Source organism: Coenobita brevimanus, chromosome 31, assembly GCF_032717465.1.
Source record: "Coenobita brevimanus isolate Jiangsu-jjx chromosome 31, ASM3271746v2, whole genome shotgun sequence".
Classification (NCBI taxonomy): Eukaryota; Metazoa; Arthropoda; class Malacostraca; order Decapoda; family Coenobitidae; genus Coenobita; species Coenobita brevimanus.
The window spans coordinates 29358530-29380447 of NC_136984.1; the positions used below are offsets into that span (position 1 = coordinate 29358530).

General features: G+C 44.0%; 1 protein-coding gene and 1 non-coding gene across 2 annotated transcripts in view; both read right to left on the minus strand.

The window, feature by feature from the left end:
* Nucleotides 1-21918, minus strand: part of Mccc1 (Methylcrotonoyl-CoA carboxylase 1) — a 90422-nt gene that overhangs the window by 60183 nt on the left and 8321 nt on the right. Inside the window, exons 2-3 of the mRNA XM_080269104.1 lie at nt 20348-20546; nt 7423-7640 (exon numbers count right to left, since the gene is read on the minus strand). Of these exons, the coding sequence (XP_080125230.1) occupies nt 7423-7640; nt 20348-20546 (417 nt within the window). The remainder of the gene's footprint in view (nt 1-7422; nt 7641-20347; nt 20547-21918) is intronic.
* Nucleotides 7215-7333, minus strand: LOC145395554 (5S ribosomal RNA). The gene has a single exon (XR_013896630.1). It is a non-coding gene; the product is annotated as a 5S ribosomal RNA (ribosomal RNA).

Consider the following 21918-nt stretch of genomic DNA (forward strand, 5'->3'; position numbering starts at 1 on the left):
GGGCAGAAAATGCAGCAAGAAAAAAGCACCTTCCAATGCAATTATGCGACTGAGTGGCGCTGTGGCGGGAGAAATTTAAACAAAACATCATGTGACACCAGAAACGTTTTTAATTGGGCAGCATCATGATCATGTCACGATAGCGGGCGGGGAAGGCTACTTGATCAGAAGTTTTCATTGGCTATCATCATCATGGGAATGTCCAGTATGACTGTGTTGGACCGGGGGTGATCGTGCTAGAGTTGAACTCTGCGGATTTCGCCCACTTCTCGGAGCTCTGTGCGTGTTATGCTAACACACTCGTGTTGCAGTAATTAAATCGTATTAAATAATACTAATTATTTGCTCTCCATGCTGGACCTGAATCGTGCTGGACTAACGCGTGTTGGACGCGAGGGTACTGTGTGTATATATATATATATATATATATATATATATATACAGTAATCACTCTAATATCCGGACGCCCAATATCCGAACATCCCCACTATCCGGACATAAGAATGTTTCAAACTGTACTTTTTTCCATACTATACTTAACTCATTTCACTCTTTAATGTCCTTTATTGGTGTGAATAGGGTGTTAGGAGCTATGCATGTGCAGTAGGAAGGTGTTTTTCTGAGTTTGGCTAGGTTAGGGTCCATAAGTACCTGTACAGGAGCCAGTCACCAGAATGTTTATTATTGTATGAACCTACTTCTAAACCCTCATTTTATGTTTCTTTTGCATTTATTTCAGTCATTTATGTGCCTTATTGGTGTGATTTGGGTCTTAAATAGGTGCTATGCATGTCCAGAGGGAGTTGTATAGGTGTTTCTCTGAGTTAGGGTCCATAAGTACAAGTCCATAAGCTGGGGCCCAATATCCGGACAGAACCAATATCCGGACCTACCTATGGCTCTATTACGTCGGATATTGGAGTGATTACTGTATATGAGGCGTCTAGAACCAAAGGGGCATCCCCACCAATATACTGGTTTTGAGTTAGGTAGGGGAGACAACAGGCTTAACCCTCTTCTCAGTGATAGCACTGGTTGCCGTACAAGATTCGGCCTTCTGGACAGTGATAGAGGGGCTCAAAGTCACGTGGGTTTGTTCATGCTGCCGGGCTAACAAATCAGAGCAGGCAGGCATCTAAGCCACACAGCCCAAACCAATCAGCATTCTCACTCTCTGCCACTCCCCCAGAGCAGCCAATCAGCAAGCGTGTGGCCCGCCCGGTGTGCTGTTGAGGCTTCCCTCCCGTGTTCACTGAGGTGTATAATTATTATGTATTGGATTTTTACCCCATTTATCGTGGATTATTGGTGACAAGATGAGCTGTTGTTATTGGGGTTGAAGGGGGGGTGGTGACAAGATGAGTTCATCACATAGTTACAGTGAGGAGGTGGTGCCTATAACCTCTTGTAAGTGTCAGAAGTGTGTGGAGAAGTGGAAAAAGGTAGAAAGGAAGAGGAAAAGAGAGTGGTGAGGAGAGACAGCGGGAGGGGGCGTGGCACCGAGGAGGCAGAGCTGGATGTCAATCTCCTAGATGACGACCCCACCGTTTAACCCCCCACTACCCCTTCTCAATTTACTTAAGCACTACACTACTTTTTTTTTTTAGTGTTATTTCAATCTATTATGGTAGAGGAAAAATAATAACTGCATTGATTTCAGTTTTTGTTGTCAAAAACATGAAATTACAGTAATAATTATTTGTTTATTAATATTAAGTGAACTGGAATCTTCAGTTAATAAAGTTTTGTACATTAATACATTCATTGATGTTTTTTCTGCTATGTTTTTAAATCCCTACAATATGTCATTATGCCCACTTATAAATTGGGGGTTTAGTTTACTGCTTATTTTGTGGTTACAGTTATTATTGTTTTGTTTTTTTGGCTTTACATGTAGAGCATAGGCGCTGATGATCATTTTGATGTATAAAAGGTTTGTTTATTGCCTTCTGGTTATGACGTTGCCATAAACACAACTTTAAAGCGTCATAACTCAAAAGTACATTTTGGCGCCGATGCCCCTTTGGTTCTAGACGCCTCATATATATATATATATATATATATATATATATATATATATATATACATACTGACGAAGAGAGTGTATGTGAGTGAGGTGGAGGGGGGAAGAGGGAGGGGGAGGCCGAGGATGAGATGGAGGGATGGGGTGGAGAGGTATATGAGAGAGGGGAGTGTGAGTTAGGAGCAGGGCAGTGAAATGGCGGGGGACAGGGTGACTTGGAGGCGATTTGTTTGTGGCCACCCCAAATGGGATTGAGGCATCTGGCAATAGATAGATAGATAGACATATATATACATACCTACCAATGTACCTACATACATACATAGATACCAGTACACAAACACACACACACACACACACACAGCTTAAAACCACACATACATATATACATACATACATACATACAGTATATATACACACACATACACACACATGCATACACATAAACATGATTCTCTTTGATGTACTGTAATGGTGTACAGATTAAGTACAATACAGCTTAAGCACACACTTGTACAGGCATACATACAAGCATACACACATACATACATACATAATACCAACATACTGTACATACATACATATATACATATACCGGTACATACACACATACAAACACACACATACATACACATACACACACTTCCACACCCCACAACAACAAGAACAAGAACAAGAACAACAACAACAACAACAACAACAATAATAATAATAATAATAAAATAACAATAATAATAAACTTCTCACTCTATAATATCCAAGTCTATCTATCTATAATACTAATAACAATAATAACAATACCCCCAAACAATACTGCAATAAGGACACTAATCATCATCATCATCATCCGGACCCCCTTTCCCACCCTAGGGCAGGGTGAGGAGTAGCAATGTCCAGACAGCCCAAAATTGCCCAGTCCAATGGGCCACGCTTCCATTCACTCATCATTCAAGCCCCCGGAATCCTGGCTCTATCGGATCCGCCAAAAACATTCACCATGTTCTGTAGCTTCACATAATCGTATCCAACAGAGTCAATCCAGATGCTTTCAAGTTAAAAAGGGGTGCCAAGAATCCCTGATCGTGCACGTCTCCTAACAAAATTCATACAGCCAGCTCGATCTCCTGTCAGTTCCCTAGCCTCACCGACTTCCAAACCTCTCTTCCTCACACATTCATCCGCCATATCTCTCCACCTTCTCCTTGGCCTACCTCGTCTCCTCCCTCCTTCGAATTCGCTCAGATATACCTTCTTCACCACTCTATTGTTATCCATTCTCTCCACATGCCCATACCATCTCAGTACACTCTCTTCAATTCTGGTGTCCACCGACTTCCTCACTCCGCATCTTTCACGAATCACATTATTTCGTATCCTATCCACCATCTGTACTCCACATACATTCCTCAGCAGTCCCATCTTCACTGCTCTTACTCTTGACTTTTCATTTTCATGCCACACCATCGTCTCACATTCATATGTTAAAGTTGGCACTAACACACCTTCATGTAAACCTTGTGCAGCTGCAACACTCATGCCTCTGTTTCTTATCAAGGCCTTCATTGCACCAGCTACTTTTCTTCCTTGTGTCAATCTACTTTCAACTTTTTTTGCACATTTTCCTCTCTTTTCTATCACTGTACCCAGGTATTTGAACTCTCTCACCAATTCCAGTCTCTTTCCATTCACTGTTACATTGCACTGGGAGTCACCTTCTCTCTCAATAACCATCACTTTACTCTTTTCTACATTTACTCTCAAGGAACGATGCTTACAGACGTCAGCAAAACTCTGCACTAGCCTACCGAGTTCTTGTCCGGTACTTGCAAGCAGTACTGCATCATAAGCATACAACAAATTTGAGATATTCCATCCATCATCATTCATTACCAATGCCATCCCTCTCTCCATTACTCGTGTTTTCACTTCTCTCATCGCCCCATCCATATATACATTGAACAACCATGGGGACATCACACAACCTTGTTGCATGCCCACACTGATCGTGAACCATTCACTTAGATGCCCATTAACCCTGACAAATGCTTCACTACCATCATAAAAACTCTTGACAGCACCTAGCAGCTTACCCTCTACACCGTACATGCACAAAACTTTCCACAATCCTTCTCTGTCCACTTTGTCATATGCTTTTTCCAGATCCATGAATGCCATAAACACCTTATGGTCCTTCTCACAAGCCTTCTCTGCTATCTGTCTCACTGCAAATATTTGGTCCACACATCCTCTGCCACTCCTAAAGCCACCCTATTCATAACTCACTATGGTGGTACCATTCTTAAGTGGCGGTTTGGGTGGGGCACGAACCTCTGTACAGTGTTGCCACGTGTTCCATACCCGCTATGTAAACAGCTCTGATATATGTAATTGGCATCACAATAAGATAAACATCTAAGAATATATTGTGAGTGTATTATAATATATGAAAGAACAGTAAACTTATTATGCGTAAAATATTTATACGGCAATACAGAAACGTGGCATAAATATTTTACAGTGTTGCTTAAAAAAAAGTAGTCACTTTTATTGGCTGTTACCGTATTTCTGGGGTTGATAATAATGTCACAATTATGATAATAAGATAATGTGCAGGAATATAAGCAAAAATATGCCAGTTTCTTAGTAAAAAAATATATATACATTAAACCCTCGTGAGCGGCAACACTCACACACACCCAGTCCCACCTGGCCAGAGCTTCCTCTATCCTAGGCCTGTTTAGGGACACCTTAAAAAATGACACGCCAAGACTACTACATCCTGGGTGGTGTGGATATAAAGTCAAATTTACAATATGTACATTATAACGTAAAAGAAAATAACCAAAATGTATCCTAAAATACCACAGACGAGAAAGAGAGAGAGAGAGGGGGGGGGGGGAGAAGGCAGACCGGGGGGAGAAGGCAGACCAGGGGCAGTGTTGAGTGCAGCTGAGTGAGAGATGGAGGAAGGGAGGGAACGAAGGAGGGAGAGAGTGATTGAATGAAAACAAATCATGGCGCCACAATAGTGAGGTCATATGGCGCCATATGTAAAACAATAATATTTTTAAATATAATTAGATATATCAAAAACAAAATAAAGAAATGAAAGCACAAGTTTATGTCACTCATAAAAGAAACAAAATTCCCAAGGGTGACGCACATCTCCCCCCAGGAGAGAGAGAAAGAGAGAGAGGCATCGCGGGTATGGAAAACGTGGCAACACTGTACAGAGGTTCGTGCCCCACCCAAACCGCCACTTAAGAATGGTACCACCATAGGACTTCTGATATCTCTCTTACTTTCTCTATAATAATTCTTCCATATACCTTCCCTATCACACTCAGTAAGCTTATGCCACGATAATTCTTGCACTATTTTTGTACAGGGGTACAATCAGTCTTTTTCCACTCTGCAGGCACAGTTTCACTCATCCATGCCTTCTTACATATCTCCAACATGCACTTCATTCCACTCTCTCCACTACACTTAAGCATCTCTGCAACAACCCCAGCTGCTTTCCCATTTTTCAGTCGTCTCACAGCGCTCTTCACCTGTGCGAGTGTCACGTCTCCTGGCAATGCATTCCTTCTCTGCACACTCCCAAAACCAATCATGTTTACAACTGCTCTGCTCTCTCTATCCCAATTCATCAGGCTTTCAAAGTATTCTTTCCATATGGTCCTTACTTCATCTCCATGAGTTAATAATCTACCACCTGCATCCTTCACACCATCCCATTTCTTTCCGCTTTCACTTCTACATTTCCGCACCTCTTTCCAGAATAACTTCCTTTTTCAGAGTAGTTTGCATTCATTTTTCTTCCAAGATCCTCATTTACCTCCTTCTTTTTCCTCTTCACTAGTCTCTTTATGTGCTTCTTGCTCTCAACATATTCAGTTCTTATTTCAACTGATCCCCTGTCCTGTAACCACTTTAGCCACTTCTTCCTTTCTTCCTCCACTGCTCTCTTAACCTCCTCATCCCACCATGTCGTACCCTTCTTCTTTGTTGTTACTCTTGCCACACCACACACCACTTTAGCGTTCCTGACTAAGCAATCCCTATATGCATAATAATAACAATAATAATAATACTGTACTAATGCAACTTTACACTCCCTCTTCCTTCTTTCTTTCCTTCATTCATTCCTCCTCCTTCTGTCTGTGGGTGACTTTACACTGAGTGACAAGCCAAATGGTTTCCTGTGCACCAGGAAACCAATTACTACGCTGGGTGGTAACCATAAAACCAAATTATTTCGCCTGGTGGTTTAGTGGGTAATTATTGCGCTCCAATCGGATTGAGCTGGTGAAGATTTATATCCAAGGGGTGGCTGGGGTTGATTGCTTATGTAATGCCACTCAGGGATGAGTGAGGCTGGTCACTCTCATCTTAAATGTCAGGACCAACTTGCCTAGCCCCGGGGCAATGTAGGATTGGATGATGGATGGATGGACAAAGGCAATAATAATAATAATAATAATAATAATGCAATAAAATCACTAATAATAATAATGATGATAATAATAATAATAATAATAATAATAATGCAAAATAACACTAATAATAATAATAACAATAATATTAACAACAATAATAACAACAATAATAATAAAAATAATAATACTGTAATAAAAACACTAACACTAACAAACACCACCAATACCCCCACCTCTTTATCCCCATATCACGTATGGTGGAGGCTGGAGGCCCATCAAAAATAAGAAGAAGAAGAAGCAGAAGAAGAAGAAGAATAGTAATAATAATAATAGTAACAACAGTAATAATAATAATAGTAACAACAATAGTAATAATAATAATAATAATAATACTGCAAAAAAAAACAAATAATATTAATAAGAAGAAAAACAATAATAATAACAATAATAAAACCAACAATAAACACTAATAATAATAATAATAATAATAATAATAGTAATAATAATAATAATAGCAGTAATAATAGTAATAATAATAATAATAATAATAATAATAAAACACTAACAATAACACTAACAAATAACAACACTAACAATAAAATAATAATAATAATAATAATATAAATAATCCATCCATCCATCCATTGCCAGATGCCATGTATCCCAAATGGGGTGGCCAAGGGCTTAGAGTTAATTGTTTTACAGGGAGGGGCACTAATCCTCCACCAACCCCACTTGACACGTAGGGATGCCAACAGCATCTGGTGTTCCTAGGCGGTCACCCATCCAAGTACTAACCAGACCCAACGTTGCTTAACTTCGCTGATCGGATGGGAAGCGGTGTACTCAATGTGGCATGGCCGTTAATAATAATAATAATAATAATAATAATATAAATAATACTAATAATAATAATAATAATAATATAAATAATACTAATAATAATAATAATAATACCTCTTTATCCCCATATCACGTATGGCCGGGGCTGGGGGGCCAACAAATATAACCCCCTCTTGGGCACACATCTCGGCAAATTCCACATTCTCCGACAAGAAGCCATATCCGGGGTGCACCGCCTGAGCACCAGCTGCCCGCGCCACCTGCAGGATTTTCTCGCCGCGGAGATACGATTCTTGCGAGGGTGCCGGACCTATGTGATATGCTTCATCGGCCTAAAAGAATTATTATTATTATTATGATTATATGTTACTACTACTATAATCATCATCATCATTATTATTCATTACTACTACAATACCCTCGCATCCAACACGGTAATATTGTCATGCACGGGTCCCGTGTTGGACCAAAAACGTGTTGGACAAACAACAGAGCTTATGGGGAAAAATGAATTATGTCAGCAATCCTAGAAAAAGTCACCCTATATACCTACCATATACCTATACATATATTAGTACTGCTGTAATTATAATAAATGGTACTGTACTATGAATGAAAACTAACCTTTTAGGATAGTGTTGGTGGGCTTGTTGGGAATGGAAGGTGGTATCCGAGGCTGCAGATAGTCCTACTGGGTCCCCAGAGGATGGCTGCTGGTGTCATTAGTGGGTAATGGCTGCTGCTCCTCCTCAACCTCCCTCATAAATCCTTTGAAATTCCTTTCCCCTTTCTTCTGCCTCTTGATGAATTCTAGCTTGGTGGCCTGAGGGAGTTGCCGCCACTTCTTGGGGTTCTCAGAAGGCTTCCTAGGCATCATGAGCTGAGTAAAATGCAGTAGCAAGGGCAGAAAATGTAGCAAGAAAAAAGCACCATCCAATGCGAATTATGCGACTGAGTGGCGTTGTGGAGGGAGAAATTTGAACAAAACATCACGTGAGAGCAGTAGCGTTTTTCATTGGGCGAGATCACGATCACGTCACAATAGCAGGCGAGGGAGGGTACTTGATCGGAAGTTTTGACTGGCTCTCAGCGTCACGGAAATGTCCAGTATGACCGTGTTGGACCAGAGGTGATCGTGCTAGAGGCGAACTCTGCGGATTTCGCCAACTGCTTGTAGCTCCGTCCGTGTTATGCTTACGCACCCGTCTTACAGTGCTTAAATTGTATCAAATCGTACTAATTTTTTGCTCTCCGTGCTGGACACGAATCATGCTGGACAAAAGCATGTTGGACGCGAGGGTACTGTACTATAATCATCATCATTATTCATTACTACTACTATAATCATCATCAGCATTCACTATTCACTCCTACTACTATAATCATCATCATCATCATCACCACCATTCATACAGACAGATAGGCCAGGGGTTTACGGGGCAGCTTCCCGTCCCTACAATGCCTAGAGTGCAGCTGGGTTGCCTTTCTAGACCGGAGCTTAGACAAACAAGAGAGGGCCAGGGCATAAAAACACAGGCCAACAACCTTACACGTATATTGACCAATTCAACTGCTGTGGAACAGGTAGACAATCTTACACAATCTCATAGGCCAAAATCAATACACAGGCTGGCATTAGTGGGTACAGTATCACACAGGATACTAGATATACAGGGGTCTAAGTCTGGTTCAGGAGAGCAAAGCACTACTACACTGTCCGTGGTGAGGAGGCACGTCCGTCAGGCGTACACTGTTCTGGCACTAAGTTTTACATTGCATATGGGGGGGGGGGTTACTAACCCTACATGGGAAGAGGGGGGGGGGGATCGAGACACTATGTTACAGGCGCTGTTACAGGGGGTGATGTGTCACTGCTCGTCCCTTCACTGCTTGATATCACTGAGGTTCTTGTATTCTCCCTTTTTTTTATACTCTCCCTTGGCCTCCCTGTACACTTATAACTCGATATCACTGAGGTGCCTGTTCTGTTACTCTTTTATACTCTCCCTTGGCCTCCCTGTACACTTACAACTCAATATCACTGGGTGCCTGTTCTGTTACTCTCACTCTTTTATACTCTCCCTTGGCCTCCCTGTACACTTATAACTCGATATCACTGAGGTGCCTGTTCTGTTACTCTTTTATACTCTCCCTTGGCCTCCCTGTACACTTATAACTCAATATCACTGAGGCGCCTGTTCTGTTACTCTTTTATACTCTCCCTTGGCCTCCCTGTACACTTATAACTCAGTATCACTGAGGTGCCTGTTCTGTTACTCTTTTATACTCTCCCTTGGCCTCCCTGTACACTTATAACTCAATATCACTGAGGCGCCTGTTCTGTTACTCTCACTCTTTTATACTCTCACTTGGCCTCACTCTATACTTAGTGTACGTCACCCTCATTTTCGTGCTTCGAGTGCCGGCCTCACTGTCCACTGATATTTCACTGTCTTTAGGTCCATTTCGTTTCACGGGGGGGGGGGGTCCAGGGCTCACAACTCTCGGCCTGGGGTAGGCGGAGGCACTTTGGGAGTCCCCTCGTCCCACGGCCACAGGACCACTCTCAGGGGCGTCCTCTTTCGGTTGGGGCTCGGGTTGTGTGTGGCGAAGGGCCCCTCACTATAAGGCCTGGGGACTGGAGTCTGGCCCTTGGGACTATGGCCAAACAGGCGTTGGAGGTGCTCACTCAGGTACCGGGTGGAGGACGGGTGTCGCCTTCGCCGGAGTGGGCAGAGGGCCCACCAGGGGGTCTGGGGGACGTCCTCAGAAGGGCGTTGGCTGCAGTCTTCTGCTGGAGGCGCCGCCATCAGGGCTGGGCTGCGGCGGCGTCCCCTGCCAGAGTCCGTCAGGTGGAAACCCTCTTCCTCCGGACGGAGGGAGAACAACCCCAGGGACAATAAGGGACCTACCCACCAGTCCTCAGTAGTCCTCCTCCTGGAGGTTGCCTCAGTCTGGGTGGACAGGAGGGTGGTCTGTGCTCCTGCTGGAGGGCAGGACTGAGCACAGCTCACCGTCTCGTGGAGTCACAGAGGGCAAGAGACTTTGGCGACTCTCCCCGGTGCGCCTACAGGCCGTCGCTGGGTTAGGCGACAGACGGAGGGTGGCATGGGCCGTCCCTACGCTGTCAGCGAGGCTACAGGCCGTCGCCGGGACCCGACTCCCTGACAGGAACACAGGCGAAGTGCGGCTACCGGCCATCACCGAAGTCCTGCAAGGAGGGCGACTTGCATGAGAGGAGCGGCTAAAGGCCGTCTCAGGTAATGCGCGGCTACCGGCCATCGCTGGGGTGCTGCTCTGAACTGTTAGGCCAGTTCCACCCTGATCCTGTCAGTGGTCAGCTCGCCCGGGAGGTAGTGTACTTTGACTAAGGTGGTGGCGGCGGGCGAGTTCCGGGGAATAGGGGCGCACGGCCTGGGTGAACTTATGACCATATTGCCCGGGTGCGTTCCACACGCTGTCTAGCCCTCCGTGTCCTCCTCCTGGGGGTGTGGTGGCAGCCTGAGCTGCCACAGCTGGCATTTTAATTACTACCACCATCATCATCATCATCATAATTACAGTAAACTCAATTATCTATCACCACAAAATTCAACTCATCACATATACCATCTCCACTCCATCCCTCCATCTCATCCTTGGCCTCCCCCTTCCTTAGCCCCCCTCCACCTCACTCACATACACTCTCCTCATCAGTCTTTCACTCTCCATCCTCTCCACTCCATCCCTGCATCTCATCCTTGGCCTCCCCCTCCCTTTGCCCCCCTCCACCTCACTCACATACACTCTCCTTGTCAGTCTTTCACTCTCCATCCTCTCCACTTCATCCCTCCATCTCATCCTTGGCCTCCCCCTCCCTCTGCCCCCCACCACCTCACTCACATACACTCCCCTCATCAGTCTCTCACTCTCCATGCTCTCCACTCCATCCCTCCATCTCATCCTTGGCCTCCCCCTCCCTCTCCCCCCCTCCACCTCACTCACATACACTCTGCTCGTCAATCTCTCACTCTATATCCTCTCCACTCCATCCATCCATCTCATCCTTGGCCTCCCCCTCCCTCTGCCCCCCTCCACCTCACTCACATACACTCCTCATCAGTCTCTCACTCTCCATCCTCTGCACATGGCCAAACCACATGTACTACATTACTGCACTATATGTACTGTATCAAGACTGTTGTATGTTATGCTTAAATTTAATCTTTTACTCATGGGTAATATTAAAGGAAAGTCAAAAGGAAGTTTTAGGAGGGATGGAGTGGAGAGGTATATGACAGAGGGGGGTGTGAGCTGGAAGCAGGGCAGTGAAATGGTGAGGGAGGTTGAGGATGAGATGGAGGGATGGAGTGGAGTGGTATATGAGAGAGTGTGAGCTGGGAGCAGGGCAGTGAAATGGCAGGGGACAGGGCGACATGGAGGTGATTTGTTTGTGGCCACCCCTTACAGGATTAAGGCATCTGGCAATAGATAGATAGTTTTTAGGACTGAGAGTCGAGATGGCTAGCTCAGGGTAGTGACGTATTATCCGGCTGGGTCCAGAATGGCCAGCCAACTGGGGGTACCAACGCAATATCCAGACATGGATGTTCTGTCGACTATAACAAACCATTTCCATTAAATGGGGCACAATGGGTGTCTATGAACAGTCAGTGATCACTTGAGAAGCAATGTCATCCCAGTACCTTACAAGAAAACAGTGACTGTCACCAGAAAACTAGGTGGTGTAAGTGGGTGGATGCTATGGTGACAGGGTTGGAACAATTCTGACCTAGGCAGCCCTCTACCTAGGCCGGTCACTGAGGTGACGCAGTCCCCGTGTTTGAATGGTGTAGTGCGCCTCTGCCTTCAAGTTTGTGCCAGTATGTTACCCACTAATATAGCCACCACACAGCAGCATGCCTCTGCTGCTGTACACAATGATATCCTAGGATACCTCGCATGTAAGTGAGTTCTACAACGAAGATGATGTCAGTGTCACCAGGGACACCTTCTATCAGACATGCCAGACTCCCACATCAGGAAGAAATACTTCAGGAATAAGAAGGATAATATCTCTATAATACTTGATCTGATGCATGAGATGCCAAATGATGCCCATCCATCCTTGGTATGTCAAGATACTATAAATATTCCACTCACACCTCTGGGCAGTGCTAACATATCAGGTTACATCCCTCAAAATTGAGTTATACACCATGAAGGCTGAAAGGGCAGCACAGGAGGAGCAGCTCGAGTCCTGTAAGTGTGAACTCAAAGCTGAAATAAGCAATATGAAAAGTGAACGAGAGGCACAAGTGCAGCCACTGACAACAGTCACACATACTCTACGTGACATGAGACAAGAAACTGATGCTGAGATGAAGGAGATGAAGAAGTTTCGTACTGCAGACATGAATGAGACAAGAAAGCTAATGACGGGGTTTAGATTGCTTCTTGACAGTGTAAGTGCACGATTTGGGTACTGGGATAAAGTGCTATGTGAATACCCCTACCCTGACCCTGCACCTTCCTCACAGCTTGACGCTGGGACGGGCGAGGTGTGTGGGAGCGGTGCACTGAACAAGAGCATCACCACTCACCCCACCACAGTAATAAGCAGTGGAGCCACCACACCACCACAAACACCACGTTGTGACTTTCTCATTACAGCCAATACACCTGAGGAAGACCATGACACTACTGACATGGTACAACCATCGAGCATCTCTGATAAACACCGGTCAACAGTAAAAAATCATCATGAAAGTTTTGCAGTGCTCTTGATACAGTTTTACGTGCTGATTCCAAAAATCCCATCTGTTTTTTTTTTTTCCTACCATGTCTAGTTTTTATGATGAGTGATGAACCTTCATGTTGAAACCGTATCTAATAATATTCACACATAATCCTGTTCTTAACACTGTTTATGCTTTTTTGCAGCTGTTGTTGTTTACTGAATCAATTGAAATGTCAAGGCAATGCAACAGCCCTGACTGTTTCTGCTGTGTCTGTGGTTCGTACACCCCCAAGGGACAGCGACGCAACATCACGAACGATATCAAGAAGGTCTATCATCTGTACTTTGGCTGTGCTCTTGTAGATCAAGACAGAAAATGGGCACCACATGTAATTTGTACAGATTGCTTGAATGGACTAAGACACTGGCTGAATATGAGAAAAACGGCAATGTCATTCGCCGTTCCTATGATATGGATGGAGCCGAAAGATCATGTTGCAGATTGTTACTTCTGCAAGGTCAACATATCCGGGTTTTCTGTTAAGCACAAGATTGCTTACCCCAGTTTAGAATCCGCTATAAGACCAGGGCCGCACAACGACGAAAATCTTCCTATTCCAATACCACCAGAAGATGGTATCGCCAGTAGTGTCAACGAGGACAAAGATGTAGCCCAAACTGAGTCAGATGAAGCAGCTGAGGATGCAGAGTTTTTAGCCGACAATGAAGACACACCTGAACAGTTCTCACAAGGAGAGTTGAATGACTTAGTTTGAGATCTGGGACTACCGAAGGACAAGGCTGAACTTCTGGAATCTCGTTTGAAAGAAAAATGTCTGCCCAAGAAAGATGTTTGAGTAACATACTTCAGAAAACAAAATGAAGATGATTTCATCATATTTTTCTGTGGATGGACCACTGTGTTTTGCAGTGACATTGATGGATTGTTCCGCTGCCTTTCACAGGGGCAAGATCCTTCTCAGTGGCATTTATTCATTGAAGAAAAGCCTGAAGGCGGTATTGCTGCACAATGGGAATATGAAACCTTCTGTGCCTTTAGGACATCCAGTGCACATCAAGGAGTGCTATGAAAACACTGCGGCCCTTTTAGATGCCATAAAATATGAAGAATACAAATGGAAGTTGTGTGGAGACTTTAAAGTGATTGGTTTGCTGATGGGACTGCAATCAGGCTTCACAAAACACTGTTGTTACTTATGCCTCTGGGATAGCCGTGCAACTTCCAAGAGCTACATGCAGTCAACATGGCCACCTGGACAAACATACGAGCCAGGAACTTCAAACATTGCGAATGAGCCCCTGGTTGCTCCCGGTGACATTCTTCTTCCTCTTATTCATATAAAGCTCAGCTTAATGAAGCAGTTCGTGAAGACACTGGGAAGAAGAAACACTGAAGCATTCAGATATGTTGCAAGCAAATTCCCAGGCATCACTCAAGCTAAGCTGAAAGAAAGAATATTCACTGGCCCACAGATAAAGGAACTTCTGAGAGACCACAACTTCAGCACCTACCTGGCCGGTGTGGAACTGGCTGCCTGGACCACATTTAAGTGGATATGTGAAAATATCCTGGGAAACAAGCGGTCACTGGATTATGAAGATGGTGCTGAGAGACTTCTCAATTCATTTGCTGTTATGGGGTGTTAGATGTCGCTGAAAGTTCATTTTCTACATTCGCACCCTGAAGTTTTCGAGCAGAACCTGGTAGCCGTCTCTGACGAACAGGGAGAACGCTTCCATCAAGACATCAGTGCAATGGAGCATCGCTATCAAGGCTTCTGGAATGAAAGTATGCTCATGGATTACTGCTGGATGCTGTACAGGGACGAGCCTGGAACACAGCATCAAAGGAAGGCTAAAGCTCAACGATTTTGAGTAGTTTGACCTTTGCAACAGTGCAATGAAACTCACTCTGTTATATGTCTTGCAGGAGTTTCCTGACAGACGAGCCTGGAACACAGCATCAAAGGAAGGCTAAAGCTCAACGATTTTGAGTAGTTTGACCTTTGCAACAGTGCACTGAAACTCACTCTGTTATATGTCTTGCAGGAGTTTCCTGTTTTGTCATTTCAATTTGGATGAAAATACAAGTATACATGGACTATTTAGAGACACTGAATTTATACGAGGAGTCAACATATTTAAAAAAACTTCGAAACCTCAAGTATACTAAGAAAAACTTCGTTTTTATAAGTAAGCATATGTATCCAGTGGTAAAATTCAACCAAAATGATAAAAGGTAGTTTCCATAAAACTGTGACGTGCTGAACTAAAATGGACGGCATATTTGTGATCATCGTCAAAAATAGGTCTAGAAATGTTATATTTTATACCTGATGAGAGAAAAAAGTTTGATTATGTAGACCTGTGTAATGATAATGATATCAGAGCTGACGCAGGTGATGTTATAACTGCTGACCAAAGGAGACAGAGGGATGACAGCCAACGCTGGCTACTAGGGTGATGGAAGTACCATCTCACAGCACCACTGAGCTGCCGCAACCGTCACCAACTTATGCTGACATCGTCATAGTCACCAATAATACTATAGGTATTACTGGTGACTTTAATGCTGCTCCCAATTCAGATTTCTATAATGAAATTAGCCATACGTGCCAGGAACGTTCTCTAGTGATAGCAGATGTTGCCAAACTACCACCAGGAAGCTTCACACAGGTTAATCAGGGATGTCTCTCTTCTACATGGTTAGATCACATTATCCTATCACATTGCTTATTAAGTGTCATGACAGGCTGTAACGTCTTGTACGACAGTATATCATCAGACAGATATAGTCTCCCCACCTGTACAATATATATACTGATTGGCTTAGTATTACTCTGAGTAATTTGAGGATAGGCTGTCACATATATGATAAATGCATTTACTCCTTAAGTTATGCAGATGACATGGTGCTTATGGCCCCTACAGCCGATGCGCTGCAAATACTTATAGATGCATGCCAGGCGTATGCAGTCACAATATTATTTACAATACAACAAAAACTGAATGTATGGTAGTACCTCCCAAAAATTCCAAGGTAACCTATGTAAGATCTACATGGCTTAATGGATGTGCATTAAACTTTGTAAATAGTTTGACCTACCTAAGTCACATCATAACAGAAGATAGGAAAGATGATTGTGACATAATGAAGCAAAACAGGAAGCTTACGGCAGTTGGCAACACAATATTAAGGAAATTCTCTTTCTGTAGCCAAAAGGTTAAGCTGGAACTTTTCAGGAGTTATTGTTACTCAATATACTGTAACTCACTGTGGTACAGATATAGAGCATCTACCATCAATAAAATCAGGGTGTGTCATAATCTAGCTATCTATCTATCTATTGCCAGATGCCTCAATCCCGTTTGGTGTGGCCACAAACAAATTGCCTCCAAGTCGCCCTGTCCCCCGCCATTTCACTGCCCTGCTCCCAACTCACACCCCCCTCTCTCATATACCTCTCCACCCCATCCCTCCATCTCATCCTCGGCCTCCCCCTCCCTCTTCCACCCTCCACCTCACTCACATACACTCTCTTCATCAGTCTTTCACCCTCCATCCTCTCCACATGGCCAAACCACCTCAGTGTGTTCCTCATAACGCTTCCTATCACATCCACATCCACACCACAACACTCCTTTATATCCTCATTCGTCAGCCTGTCTCTCCATGTGACTCCACAGGCTCCTCTTAAATAACTCATTTCCACTGCTCTCACTCTTGACTTGTGTCCTTTCAACAACGTCCAAGCTTCACTTCCATACGTTAGAGTTGGTATCACAATACTGTCATGTAGTAACTTTTTCACTTCCATGCTCACTTCCGTTTCTTATCACTGCTTTCAAAGAACCAGCAACCTTTCTTCCCTGCTGTACCCTTTCAAGCACTTCACCCTCCAAACCTCCATCCTTCCTCATCACACTACCCAAGTACTTAAACGTAATCACATTTTCCAATTCCTCACCATCCAACCTCGCTGTACATTCACTGACTTCACCTGTCTCAAAGACCATCACTTTACTCTTCCCTACACTCACCTTTAGATTCCGTTTCTTACACACTCTCCCAAACTCATCATGATGACATAAAAGGATGCTTAGGCCACCAAGATGGACGAGCTCGTCCATGGCCTTTGTCACCCATAATGTCAAATGCCTGGATGTGATAAGACAGAATTCTGTATATAGCCTGAAGTGTAGAATAGATCAGTCTACCAACAGCATTATTACTGCAGTTAGACACAGTAGCACCTATATGAACAGCACAATGTACTGTATCAGGAATGGAAGAGCGTGCTGCACAGGAACGTAACCACTGAGAATTACCTCAGCAGGTGGTACCATGTATAAGGTACTTGCATAAAGGCATATGACTGCCATGTTAGATAGGGTATATTATTTATTTACACCTGTAACATAACATACAAATTATTACCGATACTACAATTACAATATATATATATATATATATATCACTTTACTTACACAAGGCACCACGACAATAATCTGTTTCATACGAGTATTTATATGTATGATAATAACCAAGTAATATATATATTATTACCTATGTCTTCACTGAGAAATAAAACCATTATTATTATTATTACTGTACTATTATTAACACATGCATTTCCTACCCTTTGTACTCCAACTTGGTCTGAAATGACCCTCTGGCCATCATGATTGCTGAGTTGTAATACTGTACTAGTCATGAAGAAGTGCTATAACAAACAGTGTGTGTACAATGGGGTGCAGTGGGTGGCAGTACAAGTGTTTCCCACCCTTTGTACTCCAACCTGGCCTGAAATGACCCTCTGCCCATCATGATTGCTGAGTTGTAATGACAGACTACAGAGGGAGGGGAAGGCCAAGGATGAGATGGAGGGATGGAGTGGAGAGGTATACGAGAGAGGGGAGTGTGAGCTGGGGGCAAGACAGTGAAATGGCAGGGAACATGGCGACATGGAGGTGATTTGTTTGTGGCCGCCCCTTATGGGATTAAGGCGCCTGGCAATAGATGGATAGATAATAATATTGTATTAGTCATGAAGAAGTGCTATGACACAGATGTGAAGGATGCTGCATAAGGTTGAAATTCTGGGCCAAGTTAGTGTGAAATGAGTGTAGCTGACATTTCTAGTGCGGGATTGTGGCGTCTGGCAATAGATAGAGATAGACTATTCATGAAGAAGTGCTATGACAAGGAGGTGAAATAAGTTGTCAAAAAGGTTAAAGTCTGGGCCAAGTTAGTGTGAAATGGATATAGTTTACATTATTAGTGCTAGAATGTGCTTTTGTATTAGTCATGAAGAAGTGCTATGACAAGGATATGAAATATGCTGCAAGAGGGTGAGAGACTAACTAGGAGAGTGTATGTGAGTGAGGTACACGTGGAGTTACATGGAGAGACAGACTGACAATTGAGGAAGTGAAGGAGCATTGTGGTGTGGATGTGGGTGTGATAGGAAGCATTAGGAGAAACACATTGAGGTGGTTTGGCCATGTGGAGAGGATGGAGAGTGAGAGACTAACTAGAAGTGTATATGAGTGAGGTATGTGTGGAGTTAGGCCTACATGGAGAGACAGACTGACAAATGAGGAAGTGAAAGAGTGTTGTGGTGTGGATGTGGATGTGATAGAAAGCATTAGGAGAAACACACTGAGATGGTTTGGCCATGTGGAGAGGATGGAGAGTGAGAGATTAACTAGGAGAGTGTATGTGAGTGAGATGGAGGGAGGGGAGAGGGAGGGGGAGGCCAAGGATGAGATGGAGGGATAGAGTGGAGAGGTATATGAGAGAGGGCAGCATGAGCTGGGAGCAGGTAAGTGAAATAGCAGGGGACAGGGTGACATGGAGGCAATTGTTTGTGGCCACCCCATATGGGATTAAGGCGTCTGGCAATAGATAGATAGACAGATAGCCTGCAAACGAGCTGAGTGGCAAGTGAGGGATGGGGTATGACAGTCAGGTGGAGAATAAATTGGTGGGCCACAGTCATAAGCACAACTGTAAACAAAGGAGTTGTGATAATTCTGCTGTACAACACTTCTTCCCTAATCATCCATTCATCATTAAATGTTCAAGATTTATTAAGTTTATTTTTACATATTCTGATAAAACAATGAATATAGGTATACACCGGTTTAACGATGTAACTGGTTAGGTAAAACCCCATCATTAGGTGAGGTATCGTACATTGGGGTAGATTTAACATGTAAAGTAATGGGATGCGTTTTTCAGCCTTGGGTTTCCCCCCACAATCAAGTCCTAAACCCACCCAAGTGAGTCCAAAAACAAGTTTAAAGCCAATCTAAATGGCCTAACAGCTGTCAAGGAAGCTAACCTAAGCCTAACAACTGTAAATAACTCACAAAAACCAACAAATAAAATCTGATAACTGTCAAATATAAGTGGAAAAAATCAAGCTTAGCAAACTGTACCTCAATATGACAATGTTCACCCCACCTATGGCTAAAACACATTAATCTAAGTCTAAAAACGTATACAAATCAACCTGAACACACAATTCTAGTCTAAAATATCATAAAAATCGATAAGAAAAATAAAAACCCAGCGTTAAACCGGGGTTTGGCCATCGTTAAGCAGGGTATGGTGGTATTTCTACCCCCATCGTTAAGCCGGGGTATGGCATCTACGGGTATCCAGGTATACCTGCACTGCAATGATAAAGTGTGTGTACCCCTTTACATAATGCTCACGCCTGCAAGTGCTGCCCACTGAACACCTCGTATGGCACATATCCTACATAAAGCCAGAGTAAGAGACTAACTAGGAGAGTGTATGAGTGAGGTGGAGGGGGGGGAGGGAAGGGGAGGCCAAGGATGAGATGGAGGAATGGAGTGGAGAGGTATATCAGAAAGGGGAGTGTGAGCTGGGAGCAGGGCAGTGAAATGGCAGTGAATAGGGTGACTTGGAGGTGATTTGTTTGTGGCCACTCCTTACAGGATTAAGGCATCTGGCAACAGATAGATAGATAGACAGAAAGACAGATAGATCGACAGAGAGAAAAACAGATAGAGAGATAGATAAACAGATAGACAGACAGACATTCCTTACCATCAACACGTGCATCGCGTGTCTATCTGCGTCGGAAAACACCGCCACCATCCGCACTCCCATCCTTCGTGCAGGTAGATAGATAGATAGATAGATGTTCCTTACCATAGTCACATGCACTGCATGTCTATCAACGTTGGAAAACACTGCCACCGTCCGCACTCCCATCCTTCATGCAGATAGATAGATAGATAGATAGACAGACAGACGTTCCTTACCATATCCACGTGCAATGCGTGTCTATCAGCGTCGGAAAACACCGCCACCGTCCGCACTCCCATCCTTCGTGCCGTGCGCATCACTCTGCACGCTATCTCTCCGCGGTTGGCGATGAGAAGTTTGTTTATGGGGCGCCTGGATGTGCCGCTGGGGGTGTGCTGCTGCCGATAGCTGTGCCGCCATACTGACTGCCAACCCCTATAGGAAAGGTGGTAGGGTGAGAGACTAACTAGGAGAGTGTGAGTGAGTTGTAGGGGGAGACTGAGGATGAGATGAAGGTATGGAGTGAAATACTAACTACGAGTGTATGAGTGAGGTGGAGGGGGAGACCAAGGATGAGGAGGAGGGATGGAGAATAAGAGGCTGACTGGGAAAGTATGTGAGGTGGAGAGGGAGACCGAGGATGAGGTGGAGGGATGAAGTGAAATACTAACTGGGAGTGTATGTGAGTGAGGTGGAGGGGGAGACCAGGGATGGGATGGAAGGATGGAGACTGAGAGGCTAACTAGGAGTGTGTGAGTGAGGTGGAGTGGGGAGAGGGAGGGGGAGTCTGAGGACGAGATGGAAGGATGGAGAGAGACTAACTAGGAGTGTACGTGAGTAAGGTGGAGGGGGAGACCAAAGATGAGATGGAAGGATGGAGTAAGAGACTAACTAGGAGTGTGTGGGTAAGGTGGAGTGGGAAGACTGATTTTAATTTAACTGATTGATTGATTTCATTGCCAAATAAGCACTGTTACATAAAATACAATAATAAATATTTATCTGAATAATTGGCAGATACAGGCATAAGTAAATATAATATCACAGTATACAACCTACTAACGTATGGAAGTGAAGCTTAGACCTTGTTGGAGGGACACAAGTCAACAGTGACAGCAGTGGAAATGAGTTATTGGAGAGGAGCCTGGGGAGTTACATGGAGAGACAGGCTGACAAATGAGGATGTGAAGGAGCGTTGTGGTGTGGATGTGGATGTGATAGAAAGCGTTAGGAGAAGTACACTGAGGTGGTTTGGCCATGTGGAGAGGATGGAGAGTGAGAAACTAACTACAAGAGTGTATGTGAGTGAGGTGCATGTGGAGTTACATGGAGAGACAGACTGACAAATAAGGAAGTGAAGGAGCGTTGTGGTGTTGATGTGGATGTGACAGGAAGCGTTAGGAGAAACACACTGAGGTGGTTTGGCCATGTGGAGAGGATGGAGAATGAAAGACTGATGAAGAGAATGTAAGTGAGGTGGAGGAGAAGAGAGGGAGGGGAAGGCCAAGGATGAGATGGAGGGATGGAGTGGAAAGGTATATGAGAGAGGGGGGTGTGAGCTGGGAGCAGGGCAGTGAAATGGCTGGGGACAGGGTGACATGGAGGTGATTTGTTTGTAGCCACCCCATATGGGATTAAGGCATCTGGCAATAGATAGACAACCTACCAATTTTGAAGCTGGCAAAAATCATATTGACTGATTAAAATAAATTCCTGAAGCCTGTAAGGAAAGGTATGAAAGCAATATTGTAACTGTTATGGTAACCACTGAGACAGAAAATAAAGTTGACATTAACATGGTGACATT